This window comes from Phocoena sinus, chromosome 10, assembly GCF_008692025.1.
Source record: "Phocoena sinus isolate mPhoSin1 chromosome 10, mPhoSin1.pri, whole genome shotgun sequence".
Taxonomy (NCBI): Eukaryota; Metazoa; Chordata; class Mammalia; order Artiodactyla; family Phocoenidae; genus Phocoena; species Phocoena sinus.
Genome location: NC_045772.1, coordinates 65,157,743 through 65,171,490, shown reverse-complemented (window position 1 = coordinate 65,171,490; position 13,748 = coordinate 65,157,743). Strand labels below are relative to the sequence as shown.

Sequence of the window (13,748 nt, the reverse complement as noted above, 5' to 3'; positions counted from 1 at the left end):
GACTCGCATGTCTTCTATCAATGGCTAAGCTTGTACAATCATGTACCCTCAGACAACAGAGTTAAACATCAGTATTCATGACTCCGGAATTTGAAACTCATGTGAACTTCATTCATCCTTTTCATGAAGAATAAAACTTTAAAACCACACACACACACAAGAAGGGGCCAGTGACTGTTCAGGATGTCAGGGGACTTCCCAGGGAGCCACGTGGTGATGCCAGCCCATCACACTGTCGGGATAGGGCAGTCTTAGCATGTTGAGCCCGAATTTGGCCGCGTCACCTGGGGAGCTGACTCCCACCTCTTCCCCAAAGGGAGGCACGGTGATTGGAAGCGCCCGGTGCAAGGACTTTCGGGAACGAGAGGGCCGGCTCCGAGCTGCCCACAACCTGGTGAAGCGCGGGATCACCAACCTGTGCGTCATTGGGGGTGACGGCAGCCTCACCGGGGCCGACACCTTCCGCTCTGAGTGGAGTGACTTGTTGAGCGACCTCCAGAAATCAGGTGAGACGTTGCTCTCGTGAGTGTGGTTTCTGCGTATGGGCACACACACCCGCCTTTCCCTCCCATGGAAGAAAATTGTTGCCCAGACACAGAGGGCCGTCTTTGCCCTCTTTTATCTGCCATTGTCAACAGCTGCCATTGGCTGCAGCCCCTTTCCTCTCCAGTCACCTGCTCCCTAGCATGCCAGGGACCTCACCCAGTGCCTCCTGCTTTGCTTCCCCTTGTCAGGTAAGATCACAGTGGAGGAGGCTGCAAAGTCCAGGTACCTGAACATTGTGGGTCTGGTTGGCTCAATCGACAACGACTTTTGCGGCACTGACATGACCATTGGTACTGACTCTGCCCTGCACCGGATCATGGAGATTGTAGATGCCATCACCACTACCGCTCAGAGGTGAGGGCCCAGTGGGAGGAGGCGTGGGAGGGTGGCGCTGGGACAGACCAACCAGCTGGGGACTAGAGAAGGTGAAAGTGCTTGAGCTATGGTGACTACAGCGACCAGTTTTCTGGGACCAGAACATTGTTTTTAACTAAAAATTATCCCTAGAGCACTGAATTGCACTGCTCTATAGATGCCGTAAGACTTGCCTCTGGCCACTATCTACCCACTGTCCAAATGTGTCGCTCTGAGGCCTTCAATACCTGTGCGGTCTCCTAAATGATTAAAAATGATCTGTCTCCAGACTGAGACAAATCCAGGGAGCCCCAAACCTTTCCAACCGTGTCACAGAGATAGTAGTGGCCATTACGCCGCTGCTCAGAAGGGCAGGACTCGGGAAGCAGCGCAGGAGAATGGGAGGGCGGGGCGGGTGACAGTCTCCTGCAGGTTGGTCCTGGAGGGTTCAAGGTTAGTGGAGTCCTCCCTCCGATTCTTTTCCCTTCGCTCCTTCCCTTCCCAGGCCCCCTCCTTCCCAGGCACAGAGCCTCAGTGCTGTCACCTTTTTCTGTGGTGTTTTCTCAGGCCAGGGACACCCTGTGGCTAAAGTGTTTACCCTGCATCTTCCAAGTGTCTCAGGAGACCTGCTAGAAAGCCCACGGCGTAAATGCATCTCGCGGAGAGGTTCCTTGGCCTCAGTGTGGGTGGGGGCTTGGTCCTGGCCGTAGGGCCGCTTGGACTGTGCAAGCCCTATGTCTGTCTCTTACAGCCACCAGAGGACGTTTGTGTTAGAAGTGATGGGCCGGCACTGTGGGTAAGATCCCCCACCTTGGCTCGTTTATGCCATGGACCAGGCAATAGCCCTTTCCTCTTCCCCGGGGAGTCCAGGGAGGCCTCCCAGTGGTGGCAGATTGGAGGTGTACACACTCCTCTTGGGGTGGCTGCCTGTCCCCGTCTCCACCCAGCCTCCCTTACATCCCACACATGCACGTGTGAAAGAGCAGACAGCGCTCTGAGATGCGGAGCCGCTGTGGCAGGTGAGCGTGGATAGAGGGGCTCTTCAGGGACAGAATCCCGCTGATTAGCGGGACCAGTGGGGCTCTTCCCCTCGCCCCAAGAATGAAACGGGGCTCCTCAGACCTTTCAGTGGCTATGGGACTAGGCCTCGTCAGGAACGGGAGAGGCTGTTGGTGGAGCGTAGCTCCTGGCGCGACGCTTCTGGCTCTTGTCTCAGATACCTGGCCCTTGTCACCTCTCTGTCCTGTGGGGCCGACTGGGTGTTTATTCCTGAGTGTCCGCCAGATGATGACTGGGAGGAGCACCTGTGTCGCCGGCTCAGCGAGGTACCGGCGCCTTATTTCGCCCTTTGAAACCCCTCGCCCTGCTCTGCTGCTGATCCCTTTCCTGTCCAGCAGTTTCGTAACACTGACCATGTTTTCCTTTGTTCTTGACCAGACAAGGAACCGTGGTTCTCGTCTCAACATCATCATTGTGGCTGAGGGTGCAATTGACAGGAACGGGAAACCAATCAGCTCAGAAGACATCAAAAATGTTAGTATGAATGGAGCCACAGAGGCCTTGACGCCTTACTCATCCTGGCCCCACTGCCGGGTGGTTTCTGAGTCTCCCCCGAGTCCTGCACGTCTCTCCCCAGCTTTCCTGCCCCCTGGTCTCCTCCCACCCAGGAATCATTACAAGATAAGAGGCTAAGTCATCCTTGGTTTATCTAGGTCCCTGCTTGTTTAGGGACCTTGACTTTAAGTCTAGGTCCTTGACTCTGTATCTCTCTCTGCCCCTCCCTTGATCCCTTCAGCTGGTGGTCAAGCGTCTGGGATATGATACCCGGGTCACCGTCTTGGGGCATGTGCAGCGGGGTGGGACACCGTCGGCCTTTGACAGAATCCTGGTAAGTCGTGGGGCTCTGGAACCCTCAACCTGCTGTCCTTTCCCAGCAGGACAGTGCCTCACCAGCACAGGGGCTTCAACCGTTGCTCATGCCACCCTGCCACCAGACTCGACTGCAGTGGCCCTTGACCCATTCCCATGTGCTCAAGAGTTCTCTTTTGTTGCAGAAAATGTTGGGAAATGATATGCTCCCCTAAGGTCTGATATCTTAGAGCTTTGAGCATGAGTGAAAGTATTAAGATCTAACCTCAGATACTCAGTTTGTACCCTCTTATCCTACTTTCATCAGGAAGGGAGTATTATTCAGCCCCAGTAATCCCCTTGATTACTATAGTGGATATGTTTCTCTGGAACCAGGTAGAATCCTTGGGGTTCAGGTGGCAAAAGGATGAAGAGTCATCAAGCTTTAGACAAAATCTGGGTCAGGAGGTAAAGCCCAGTGAGTTCTTGGCCACAGTCCTTAAATGCGGAACTCAACTCGTGATTTGGAAAGGGCCTTGAATGCCCAGGTTCTCTAGGCCAAGACTAGATGGAGAGGCTTGAACCAGACTGTCTCTGCTCCCTGCAGGGCAGCAGGATGGGTGTGGAAGCAGTGATGGCACTCTTGGAGGGGACCCCGGACACCCCAGCCTGTGTGGTGAGCCTCTCTGGTAACCAGGCTGTGCGCCTGCCCCTCATGGAGTGTGTCCAGGTGGTGAGTACTGACCCCAACCTGCCTTCCTGCCAGCCCCAAACCCGTCTCTGAGCTAGAGCTAATGGGGAAAGAGAGTAGCTGCCGAGGCTACCAGGGCGGGGGCAGGTGGAGAGGTGGCGCAGCACAGGAAGAGGCGTGTGGGGAAGGCAAACGATGGGCTTTGTGCAGGAGCTGTCACCTGTCTAACTAAGCCTCAGTTTTCCCATCCTCCAGATGTTGCTAAAGAAGATGCGAAACTCTGCATCCTACCTAGTAATGAGACCCATGCAGTCTCTCTCCAAACTTATTAAAAGCAGGGGAATACTATTAAGGTCTGGCTGGGTAGCTTATCCCTCTCTCTGATTTCTCCCTTGAACATGTTTCTCTGAACCAATATGAGGTTACTAAGAAACACTCACCTCGAGGGTGAGTATAAGGACTGGAGAGAAGGCATGTAAATGGTCTGGAAGATGCTGAGTGCTCAGGAAGTGGTGGCTCTAGTTACGGAGGAATCGCTCCTCTGATACCACAGGGCAGATGCTGCGGCTGGAAGCTCAGGTGTCCGGTTGATTCTCAGGGCTGGCTCTCCGTCTCCTGGCTGCTTCTCTCTGAGACTTGGGAGTCCTAATGACCTACAGCCCAGACAAGCTCCAGCCTTGCCTGGAACCGTATCTCTAAAAGCCCCAAGCTGAAGCCGTGGCTCGCAGAGCAGAAAGCAGTAGTTGGGAAGCACATGGCAGGGATCAGCCTTTCCTCCTAACTGGTTATCTGCAGGATCGTTTTATTTAGTCATTAGTTTAGAGGCTACTCTGAGGCTGGGGCCCTGGGTGTGGAATGGAGGAAGATGCTATCTTATGTGTGTACTCCTCCACTCTGCCCATCTTCGAATAAATAGAGCATAGAATCAGCCCTTTTCTTTTGCTGCTCATTACTCAGAAAATTAAGGAAAAACAAAGATACTTCTTCTGTGAAAGTTTGGGGGGCATAGAAAAGGTGGGGTACAGGATGGGCAGGATCCAATCACAAGCCCAGAGATGAGCAGGGTCTCAGTGTGGGATGGGAATCCAGCGCTGCTAGAGTCTGACTGTTGCCATGCTTGTCCCCCAGACCAAAGACGTGACCAAGGCCATGGTTGAGAGGAGATTTGATGAAGCCTTGAAGCTGAGAGGCCGGTGAGGAAATGACCAGGAGCTCACTAGCTACAGAAATCAGATGCCAGAATGAAGCCAAAAATCGACGTAGCTCCAGACCCAAAATAGGAGCTTCTGCTTTCTCCTCTTCTTATTGTCTCTGCAACAGTTTCTTCTGAGAATTAGTTGTGAGATGACCAGGTGGCTCAGTTCAGCCCAGGGATTCTCTCCCTGGCCTTAGCCTTTCATAGTCTGTCATTTCTATATGTGGACCCAGCTAGATCATAAGTTTCTCTAGGCGAGGGGGGAAGAGTGCTCAGGGAGTGTTTGGTGAGTTAGTGGCCTCTTTGCAGCCCCGCCCAATCCCTGCTCGGCCCCAGTTATGTCCTTAGAGGTTTGCCCTGTGGAACTTCACGCTGGGAGCAAAACTTCAGACCAGATCCCCTTGGCTGCTGGCCTTGGGGAATGGCCTGGAGACACCACCCCTCTCTCCCTCCCTCCCTCTCTCTCTCTCTCTCTCTCTCTCTCTCTCTCTCTCTGTACTTTTTTAGGAGCTTCATGAACAACTGGGAGGTATACAAGCTTCTGGCTCATGTCAGACCCCCAGTATCTAAGGTACTGGCAAGTTGCTCTCTTCCCTTATTCTCCCATTATGAAGTGCTACCTTCAATCCACACAACCTACTTCTTTGCCCGCCTGTAATCTTCAGTGCTGAGTCCTAGACCCCACTAAGATAATTTTCTCTCAGTCACCCCAGATGTAAGCCCGTGTTCTTAGAGTGCCCTGAAGGTCTCTGAGCCAAGACCCACATCCAGTTTAAGGCTGACAAGATAGCATGCAAGGAATGGGAAAGAAGGCTCATGTATTATTTTCTCTGGGCAAAGCTGGAATAATCACATCTAAATGTATTTGAGCCACCTCTTCCATTGGTGTAGTGGTTCTTAATATTTACCATATACCAGAATTATCTGGGTTGCTTATTAAACATGCATATTCCCCCCCCCCCCAGAGGGGATTCAGATCGGGGGTAGGGTTAGGAATATGCAGATTTAACAAGCTCGCTGGGTGGATCTGACACAGCAGGTGGTCCAGGTGGTTTCCCACTTTGGGAAACACTGCTCTGGAGGGTCTCCTATTCATTTTGCAGTGATACCTGGGATCAGGGAGCACAGCTTTATTTATTGATCTGTGATGAAGACTTTTTCTTCCCTCGTATGGGGGAGGGGACAGGCTGTGCTGGCGTTCCCTGGGGGAGGGGTGTGCTGTCAGGACCATAAGGGACTCAGAGTGTAGCTCCCCTCACTGACCTGTCCCCCCACCCCACTGCTGTCCCCTCTTTCCCCCTCTGCTTCCTTCTCCAGAGTGGCTCTTACACAGTGGCCGTGATGAACGTGGGGGCCCCGGCCGCAGGCATGAATGCCGCCGTCCGCTCCACCGTGAGAATCGGTCTCATCCAGGGCAACCGAGTGCTGGTTGTACACGACGGCTTCGAGGGCCTGGCCAAGGGTCAGGTACAGGGATACAAGGAAGGAGGGCGCTTACTTTGGGGCCAAGGAGCAGTGGTGCAGAGGTTAAGTGTAGTGGCTGACCTGCCTGTTCTCTTACCTTCCCCCATCCCTCACTGCCTTTTTCTCCTCTTGGGGTTCAAGCAGAAGTAGATACAGTAGTCCCCCCTTATCTGCTGGGGGCACATCCCCAGTGGATGCCTGAAACCACTATAGCACCAAACCCTAGGTACAGCTGATCTTGGAACAACTCGGGTTTGAACTGCATGGGCCCACTTATATGCAGAATTTTTTTTTTTTTTGGTGGGGGTGGGGCATGCTGCACGGCTTGTGCGATCTTAGTTCCCTGGCCTGAACCTGGGCCCACGGCAGTGAGAGCACCGAGTCCTAACCACTGGACCGCCGGGGAAGTCCCCAGAACTTTTCAGTGGCAAATACTGCAGTACTATATGATCCGGGGTTGGTTGGATCCACGAGTGCAGAGCGGTGGACGTGAGAGCTGACTGTCAAGTTGCACGTGTACTTTTGACTACGCAGAGGGTTGGCACCCGACCCCCATGCTGTTTGGGGTCAGCTGTATACTATGTGTGTTTTCTGTACTAACGGGTGGGTGGCATATACATCGTGGACACACCGGGCAAAGGGATGACCCACGTCTTGGGTGGGATGGTGCAAGATTTCATCACACCACTCAGAACAGCGCATGCAACTTAAAACCTGTGAATGGTTTATTTCTGGAACTTTCCATTTAATATTTTTGGACTGAGGTTGACCACAGGTAACTGAAAGCTTGGCAAGTGGAATCACAGATAAAGGGGGACTACTGTATTTAATTTTAGGGCAGTGGGAACAGGCCGTTGAAATGAACCCTTTGCAAACAACGCGTCTGATTTAATTCTCTGTCCCAGAGTTCAGCACAGGGCCTGGCGTAATCTAAGGCACTTAAGATTTGTGAACGAGCAGAAAGGGGAGGAAGTTGAGTGAGGTGGGAAAAGCTGGTGCCTGGCGTTCCTCTGTCCGGGCAGGTGGGTGTAGGGGCGGGGTCAGAGCTGAGGGAGTTGTGTCAGGCCACCGTGCGGACCTGTGCAACCTTTCCCTGCAGATCGAGGAGGCTGGCTGGAGCTATGTTGGGGGCTGGACTGGCCAAGGTGGTTCTAAACTTGGAACTAAAAGGTCAGTGCATTACAGGAGCGCCTCCTCCTCGTCGCCCTGAAAGGCGGGCCTCGGCACGCGGGCGTCAGTTCATCCAGTCGGGCTCTGCCTGACCAGTGCTGTCTCTGGGTCCGCTCCCCACAAGCTCACAGTTGCCTCATGGGGGCAGACGAGCCAATCCAGACATCTCTTAGCATCTCTGGCAACCCAGAGCCCCAGCGTGTATCCTCGGACGGGGATGAGAAAGTGGGGTAGGGAAGGGGGCACAAGTTAAGAAACTATAAACAAAGTGCCTTCTAACTCTAGCATTTCTCTCCTTCAATTTTGCTGTCTCTTCCCCAAATTCTATTCCCCTCCCCCTGCCCTAATCAACTAGAACTCTACCCAAGAAGAGCTTCGAACAGATCAGTGCCAACATCACCAAGTTCAACATTCAGGGCCTTGTCATCATCGGGGGCTTTGAGGTGAGTGCCCCCACCCCCGTTCCCCCCGCCCCCACCTTCCCTCTCCCCTCATTCCCGCCCCCGCTGCTCTCATCTTCTCAGGCTTACACGGGGGGCCTCGAGCTGATGGAGGGCAGGAAGCAGTATGACGAGCTCTGCATCCCGTTTGTGGTCATCCCTGCCACGGTCTCCAACAACGTGCCCGGCTCGGACTTCAGCGTGGGGACCGACACGGCTCTCAACACCATCTGCATGGTGAGGGCCACCACTGCTTCCCAGCCTCTGGCCAGGACTCTAATCCCTGGACCGAGTCTGGGCCTAGGAAGTGAGCCACTTGTTTTGTACCAACCAAGTCACAGCGTTAGAAGAATGCTTCTTCAAGCCCCGGCATTTACACACACTGCCTTTAACCATGCATATGGTGTCCATCCTCCACGCCTTGTGAGTCCTGTCACCTAGAAAGGCGTCTGTACTCTGCATATCAAATGATTTTTCCTTTCTGAGGTCCTACAGCCTAGTTCCCCTACTCCGAGCAACAGGAGGGGTAGGGACAGCTTCCTTCCAGGGGAGGAGTTCCACACTGTGCTTAGCAGACGTGCCTGCCGTCCCGGAAGGCAAGCACTCGATGAGGCGTAGGGGCCCCGCTGGCCTGGGGAGGAGGTCGCTCCAGAGTTCGGTGATGGCAGGGGCCAGCAAAGTGACAAGAATCACACCCCTGACCGTGTCTTTCTATGACCTGTTGTCTTTGCAGACCTGTGACCGCATCAAGCAGTCAGCGGCAGGCACCAAGCGCCGGGTGTTTATCATTGAAACTATGGGTGGCTACTGCGGCTACCTGGCCACCATGGCGGGCCTGGCAGCCGGGGCCGATGCTGCCTATATTTTTGAGGAGCCCTTCACCATTCGAGACCTGCAGGTAGACGGCTACCCAGAGCCCCTCTCCCCGCCCCAGTCTCTCCCCACTGTCCCCATGGCGACCTAAGCTGTGAGAGCCCAAGGCGAGGACAGAGCTGACGTGTGGTCTGTGTGTGGAGTCCTAGAAGGAGCACCAGGCGGGCATTCTCTGGTGTAACCTCCTGTACGTGGCCGCTGCTCCTGTTGCCGGAGCATTTGTTTGAAGGGTGGTATGCAGTTTACGTGCGTTTTTGCATTTTATTTTCATAACAGACATGCAAGGGGGCTATTATCTCCATATTACAGATCAGAAAGGTTTAGTGAGGTTACAAAACCTTTCTAAACTTTGAGTGGGTGGTTTAACTGACTGAGAAAGTCACACGCCCACCCCCCCACCCCCGCCAGATTTCCCCTGCTACCAAACCGGAGTCCTCATTCCATTTTTTGAGGGGATACCTTTATGATCCTCGTTTTCCAAGATCCCCGTTCATTGGAAGGAAAAAGAGCCACAAAGTGGAGGGCCGCCGGCTGAGGGAACTCCCTAATCCAAGGGCCCAGCCAACCCCTGCCCGCAGTGGAGGGTGACCTTTTCCCTCCTTCACCCCCAACGCAAAGCCCAATGAAGCGACTGCTTCTGGGTGAATCACTGCTGTACACGGACCCGGACGCAACCCGTTTAGAGACCTACACGGAGAGCAGGGTCAGCCCTCTGAGGGAGGGAGAACTGGAAACCCCTGAAGGAGCCAAAAACTGACAGTTGCCACGCTTTGTCCAACTTTCCCTCTGCCTGTCCTGCCTGTTGCATCTGGAGTCTTAATTTCAGTCTGCACTGACCTTCTTAAAGGGCTTAGGCACGGTTCAGGCCCTGGGCTGTAAATAGCCCTCTTCATGTCCCTCTCCCTCCTGCAGATGCCTGGCGGGGAAGAAGGGATCTATGAGCCTGCCCAGCCGGATCCACTCTCAGCCGGGCTCTGGATTTTCTGTTTCATTTTCAGGTGAATGTGGAACATCTGGTACAAAAGATGAAAACAACTGTGAAGAGGGGACTGGTGTTAAGGTACCTCATCCCCGGTTTGCTCCTAAGTGAAGAGAAGCAATAGTCAGGCTTTGGCCCTAGTCAGACTGCATCCGTGGCTGGGACACCCTGAGGAGTCTGGATACAAATGGAGAGCGCCTGGCCGCGGGGGTAGATGGAACCGGGAGGGGCAAAGCTGACCGAGGCAGAAGGCGGGTGGAGGGAGGGGGACAATGCCCGGCACAGGCTTCGGTCTCTCCTGCAGGAATGAGAAGTGCAATGAGAACTATACCACTGACTTCATCTTCAACTTGTACTCTGAGGAGGGGAAGGGCATCTTCGACAGCAGGAAGAATGTGCTCGGCCACATGCAGCAGGTGCGGAAGACACGCCATGCCTGTCACCAGACAGCCATAAATAACCCCCAAGAGTCACTGAATCTCCCAGTAGACTCGACCCGCTGGAGGCTATCGGGGCTGCCACAGAGCGTGGGCCTGCAGGCTTTTACAGTCACAGAATCAGAAATCTTTACCTTGGAAATGGCTTTAGACATTCTGTGGTTCATCCTCTTTATTCAGGGCAGGGTTTCTCAACCTTGGCACTCTTGCCATTTTGAGCTGGAAAATTCTTTGTGGTTGTTCTGTGTGGTGTAGGTTGCTTACTTAGCAGCATCCCTGTACTCTCACTCACTAGATGCCAGTAGCACACCCTCCTCACTTGTACGACTGGAAAAATGTCTCTAGACATTACCATATGTCCCCTGGGGGGCCGAATCGTCTCCAGTTGGGAACCACTGGTTCAGATGAAGAAAATGAGGCCACAGAGGAGAAATGCTTTTTTCAGGGCCACTAGTCAAGCTGGAATGAGGTCAGAATGAGCCGGTCCAGTGCTTTCGCCACCACAGCATGCTGCCTTTTGTGGGGAACCTGTGAGATGAGGGACAGGCACCTTGCTAGGGTTGGGCTCCGTCTGTGGAGTTTCAAGGGGAAAGGAATCCCTTTCTATCACCCACATTCAATCCCCACCCAAGGCAGGCCTCACTCACAGATAACACTAGTGGTCTGAGGCCTACCCCATCCCAAATGTCCCCACAGATGCCTCTTAAGCATTGACCTTTGACCTTTCTATACCCACAGATGAATTCACATTCTCTCAGTTTGAATGGGCTTAGCAGCTCCTGCAGGAATGGGGTACTATTGGATAAAGTATGACGACCTATTTTCTGTTTTTCCTTCCTTCCCATTTTCCCACTTCTGCTTTGTTCAGAGAAACCCTGCACCATGTTTTATATTGTTCTGAGGTGCTACCAAAAGCATCCAAATTGGGTCACAAGGAACACTCGTGTCATCAATGATGGTGACTGACAGAAGCTGCTAAGCTAAAGAGGGGCAGGGAATTGACTGAATGGCCAGTAAGACTAGAAGGAAATGAACAGGGTCATGCAGCTACGGAGCTGGAAGAGGCGACTGTGAGACCAGTCATCCCCTTGTACCGATTAGTTACTCTGAAGTCTGATGACCGGCCAAATACACCAGGCCAGCTTGCCCTGGCTCCCGGCCCTGCTTCAGGATTTCCTTTCACAGTTAGACTTCCGGATTCCTCTTTCTGGTTATAAACTTTCCTCTGTGTATTCCCATCTCTCTGCCACTTCATTAGAGTCCTTCCCCGTGTAATTTTTATGATTCTTTTTCCAGGGTGGGAGCCCAACTCCATTTGACAGGAATTTTGCCACTAAGATGGGTGCAAAGGCTATGAACTGGATGTCTGGGAAAATCAAAGAGAGTTACCGTAATGGTAGGTGGGGTAAGAGGGTGAGCCCCCTTCCTAGAAGCTGGTTCCCAGTATAGAAGCTGACTGACCATCCCTGTTGCAGGGCGGATCTTTGCCAATACCCCAGACTCGGGCTGTGTTCTGGGGATGCGTAAGAGGGCCCTGGTCTTTCAACCCGTGACTGAGCTGAAGGAACAGACAGATTTTGAGTGAGTACCTCTACCTCCTGCAGTGGTTCCCTCCCCGGTAGTTTCGAGATCTGCCCTTCCCAAGCTACTCACCTTCTTCAGTCCTTTTCTTTTAGGAGTAACACCTGTAGTCGTACTTACTTCAGATCTGATGCCCAGGCCCCAAATCCAGCCTCTTCTGCTCAACTTCTTCCCATAGGCTTTGATAGAAGTTGATTGGGGTGCTAAAGATTAAATCATCATCTACTTCGTTCCCCTGTAGGCACCGCATCCCCAAGGAACAGTGGTGGCTGAAGCTGAGGCCCATCCTCAAAATCCTAGCCAAGTATGAGATTGACTTGGATACCTCAGAGCACGCCCACTTTGAGCATGTCAGTCGGAAGCGGTCCGGAGAAGCTACCATCTAAACCTCTTTGCAGTGAGAGGAACGGATCGTCTGATCATGGTCAGCTCACCCTGATAGATCCAAGTCCATGCATTCTCAAGTGTTTCAGCTCAGCTCACTTTCAATTAGGTTTCCTTTTATTCTGTAACTGCAGCCATGGTCAGCTCTGGCCAGGGAGCTGGGGCAGGGGGCAAGTAAGCGTAAGCTCCTTGTAGTTAGAATTTATCCTGACTTCTACCCCAGCTTCATGTGTCACACGAGGCTGGGCTCCTCTAGTGCTACTGCTCGATTTCAGTTACTCAGTTAGAATTTTCCTAAAAATAAGCTTTATTTATTTCTTTGTGATAACGAAGTCTTGGTTCCTCTACTACGTTTATGACAGTGACAAACCATAACTACACTAATAAATGCCAACTGGTCACTGTGCTTTTGGTTCTCCTGTTACCATCTTCACAAGTGCATTCCTGTCAGCCTCAAGCACCAGATTCTGCCCAGCGGACACCTAGGAAAATGCAGCCCATGCGCTAACCCCATGTACGTCTCTCTGTTCTTGGACATCTCTTGACTCTGTACACAGGGTCCTAAAACACAGGACACTGTCCTTATCCTCATCCCGCGTCCTCTGCAGCCAACAGGATGCTCCCGTCTTCCTTAAGCATGAAGTTGTGTTTCACCTCTTGATCATCTACCCATTACCCAGCGTTGCTATTTTCCAGCCATCCCCCAATCTCTACTCTTCCTCTGACAATACAGGGTTCTTCCTTCTCAACTTTTCCCCTGTGCTCCTTCCTCGATGAAAGCCAGACACCATCGGTGGGGAGACAGGTACATCTTGAATGCCTGGGAAGTAGAGACACCCAGTCCTGGACCTAGTTTGGTGGGTTGGTTGAAATACTGATTAGGAAAAATTGTCAGTTCTTATTCAGCTCAATTTGTTTTCTGTCCCATACTGCCTCATGAGCAAGTATCCATGTAATACAGTTGGTTCTTAGGATTGGGACTACAGACTGTTCCCCCAGTTGATAGGATGCTTCCCTGTCAATGCCAGGCTTGAGATTAGTCTCCAATAATCAGATCCTGGCTCTTGGCACAAGTGTACATATTCCTCCCAACCTACACAGTTTCCTCGTTTGCTTGCTGAAGCAGGACGGAAGTTTGAGGTTTTACAAGGGATGGAGGAAAGGATTATCTGTAGTACTTCACTTTTGCTGGCTGTCCAAAGTATAACTGCTATACCCTAAAAACAGTTCTAAAAAATGACCGAGGGCTTCCCTGGTGGCGCAGTGGTTAAGAACCCGCCTGCCAATGCAGGGGACATGGGTTCGAGCCCTGCCAGGAAGGTACCACATGCCACGGAGCAACTAAGCCCGTGGGCCACAACTACTGAGCCCGCGTGCCACAACTACTAAAGCCCACGCGCCTAGAGCCCATGCTCCCCAACAAGAGAAGCCACCGCAATGAGAAGCCCACGCACCGCAATGAAGAGTAGCCCCCGCTCGCCACAACTAGAGAAAGCCCATGCGCAGCAACGAAGGCCCAATGCAGCCAAAAATAAATAAAATAATTTATAAAGCAAACAAAAAATGACCGAGAAGTCTTGTCAGAGCCCAGCATTAAAGCAGCCAAATGCTCTTTGTACAGTTCTTTAAGGGGAAGAAAAATTAGTATCAAGCACTGTTATCACTGATTCTTCAAAGCAGCCAATGCAGGTGGTGGTGACAGCCCCATTTCAGAGATGAGGACACTGAGGCTCACGGTAATTAAATAATGTACAGAAAAGTAGGAACAGTAGAAATTGCCAAACTA

General features: G+C 52.4%; 1 protein-coding gene across 6 annotated transcripts in view; it reads left to right on the top strand.

The window, feature by feature from the left end:
* The window catches only part of PFKM (phosphofructokinase, muscle), a 48,300-nt gene extending 35,918 nt beyond the window's left edge, over nt 1-12,382 (top strand). For 5 of the 6 annotated variants that reach the window (XM_032644594.1, XM_032644591.1, XM_032644595.1 and 2 more), the window contains 19 exons: nt 317-506; nt 735-900; nt 1,652-1,696; nt 2,117-2,225; nt 2,338-2,433; nt 2,696-2,788; nt 3,356-3,481; nt 4,568-4,632; nt 5,142-5,205; nt 5,952-6,101; nt 7,198-7,268; nt 7,624-7,711; nt 7,793-7,945; nt 8,442-8,606; nt 9,580-9,641; nt 9,865-9,976; nt 11,294-11,393; nt 11,473-11,578; nt 11,820-12,368. In XM_032644594.1, the coding sequence (XP_032500485.1) occupies nt 317-506; nt 735-900; nt 1,652-1,696; nt 2,117-2,225; nt 2,338-2,433; nt 2,696-2,788; nt 3,356-3,481; nt 4,568-4,632; nt 5,142-5,205; nt 5,952-6,101; nt 7,198-7,268; nt 7,624-7,711; nt 7,793-7,945; nt 8,442-8,606; nt 9,580-9,641; nt 9,865-9,976; nt 11,294-11,393; nt 11,473-11,578; nt 11,820-11,964 (2,106 nt within the window). In that variant the 3' untranslated portion in view covers nt 11,965-12,368. Of the gene's footprint in view, nt 1-316; nt 507-734; nt 901-1,651; nt 1,697-2,116; nt 2,226-2,337; nt 2,434-2,695; nt 2,789-3,355; nt 3,482-4,567; nt 4,633-5,141; nt 5,206-5,951; nt 6,102-7,197; nt 7,269-7,623; nt 7,712-7,792; nt 7,946-8,441; nt 8,607-9,579; nt 9,642-9,864; nt 9,977-11,293; nt 11,394-11,472; nt 11,579-11,819 lie in introns of all 6 variants that reach the window. The other variant, XM_032644592.1, reaches the window with a different exon arrangement.
* The last annotated feature ends 1,366 nt before the right edge of the window (nt 12,383-13,748 follow it).